This window comes from Rhagoletis zephyria, unplaced genomic scaffold (assembly GCF_001687245.7).
Source record: "Rhagoletis zephyria isolate East Lansing unplaced genomic scaffold, Rhagoletis_zephyria_1.1 Rzeph_scaffold_69243, whole genome shotgun sequence".
NCBI lineage: Eukaryota > Metazoa > Arthropoda > Insecta > Diptera > Tephritidae > Rhagoletis > Rhagoletis zephyria.
The window spans coordinates 1-1,099 of NW_016226294.1; the positions used below are offsets into that span (position 1 = coordinate 1).

A 1,099-nucleotide genomic window follows, 5' to 3' on the forward strand; every position below is an offset into this window, starting at 1 on the left:
TTTCATTTAAAAATGGCCTCGAGCTCATTATAAAATTGTTGAATATTTTCTTAAATTTTTTATAAAGTTTGAAACGGCGATTAATATGGTTTCGGTTAAAAAATATTTAGAAATAATAACAAAAAAAAAAATTAACGAATATAAAAAAAAATTAACACGTAGTCATTTGTTTGAGTCACTGTGTATGTAAATGCACTTATATTTACATAAAATATATCAGCTACATGTGACAATTAAGAATGTGCTATGAACAAATTGCATTTAAGCTGTATGCATTTTAGCAGCTGTTTATATAAAAAATGAAAAAGTTGAGTAATTATTTTTTAAATTCCCGAATGACACCTATTGCAGAAAAAATTTAGGTAATATTTTTAAATAGCACAGCAGTTATCATTTTGACAGAGTCACAGTAAATACTACAGGAAAAAATGAATGGTCTACGTGTGCTTGTGGCTATATTGCTGCTAAGCAATGTCTTTGTAAATATTTTTGCGGTTAAGGCGACATCAGAAGAAGGTAGGCGTGATAATGAAATAAAAGTTAATAAAAGGAATGTACAATGTACATACATATTTATCAAAGTAGTTCTCAAAAATGTAAAGACTTTTTGAAAATGCTAAAGTATTTTAAAATTTTATATTTGGATGTTTATAATAAATATTTGCAGTTTGCAGTCAATCCCTTATAATTGGACCTTGTCGTGGTATGATCCCGCGTTACTACTATAATGCCGACTCGAAAAGCTGCCAAGGCTTTAGTTATGGTGGCTGCCACGCGAATGGGAATAACTTTGAAACTCAAGAGGACTGTGAAGATAAGTGTATGACAGGCTGAATAATATGCTGTACATACAAGGATTTTTCCAATTCTAATTTTACTTTCTCAAATTCAGTGACATATTTGATGTTGTTTAGTAAATCAAATATTTAATATTTTTTTTTTATTTTGTATCTCTTTTTATTATACACTTCCTTTTATTATATGTAATAGCTGCAAAAACAAAAAAAAAAAAAACAAATAAAAAAATTCGAATTTTAGAAGAGGAACATATGCATGTACATATCCATCATTTACTTCAAAACAAAAAATACAAAAATTG

The 1,099-nt window shown here is 27.7% G+C and overlaps 1 protein-coding gene across 1 annotated transcript; it reads left to right on the forward strand.

Annotated features, from left to right (window-relative positions):
* Positions 1–385: 385 nt before the first annotated feature.
* LOC108357031 (PI-actitoxin-Axm2a-like) lies at positions 386–834 on the forward strand. The gene is made up of 2 exons (XM_017608127.1): positions 386–516; positions 668–834. The coding sequence occupies exons 1-2, from the start codon at positions 429–431 to the stop codon at positions 832–834; spliced, it is 255 nt and encodes an 84-aa protein (XP_017463616.1). The 5' UTR covers positions 386–428.
* The last annotated feature ends 265 nt before the right edge of the window (positions 835–1,099 follow it).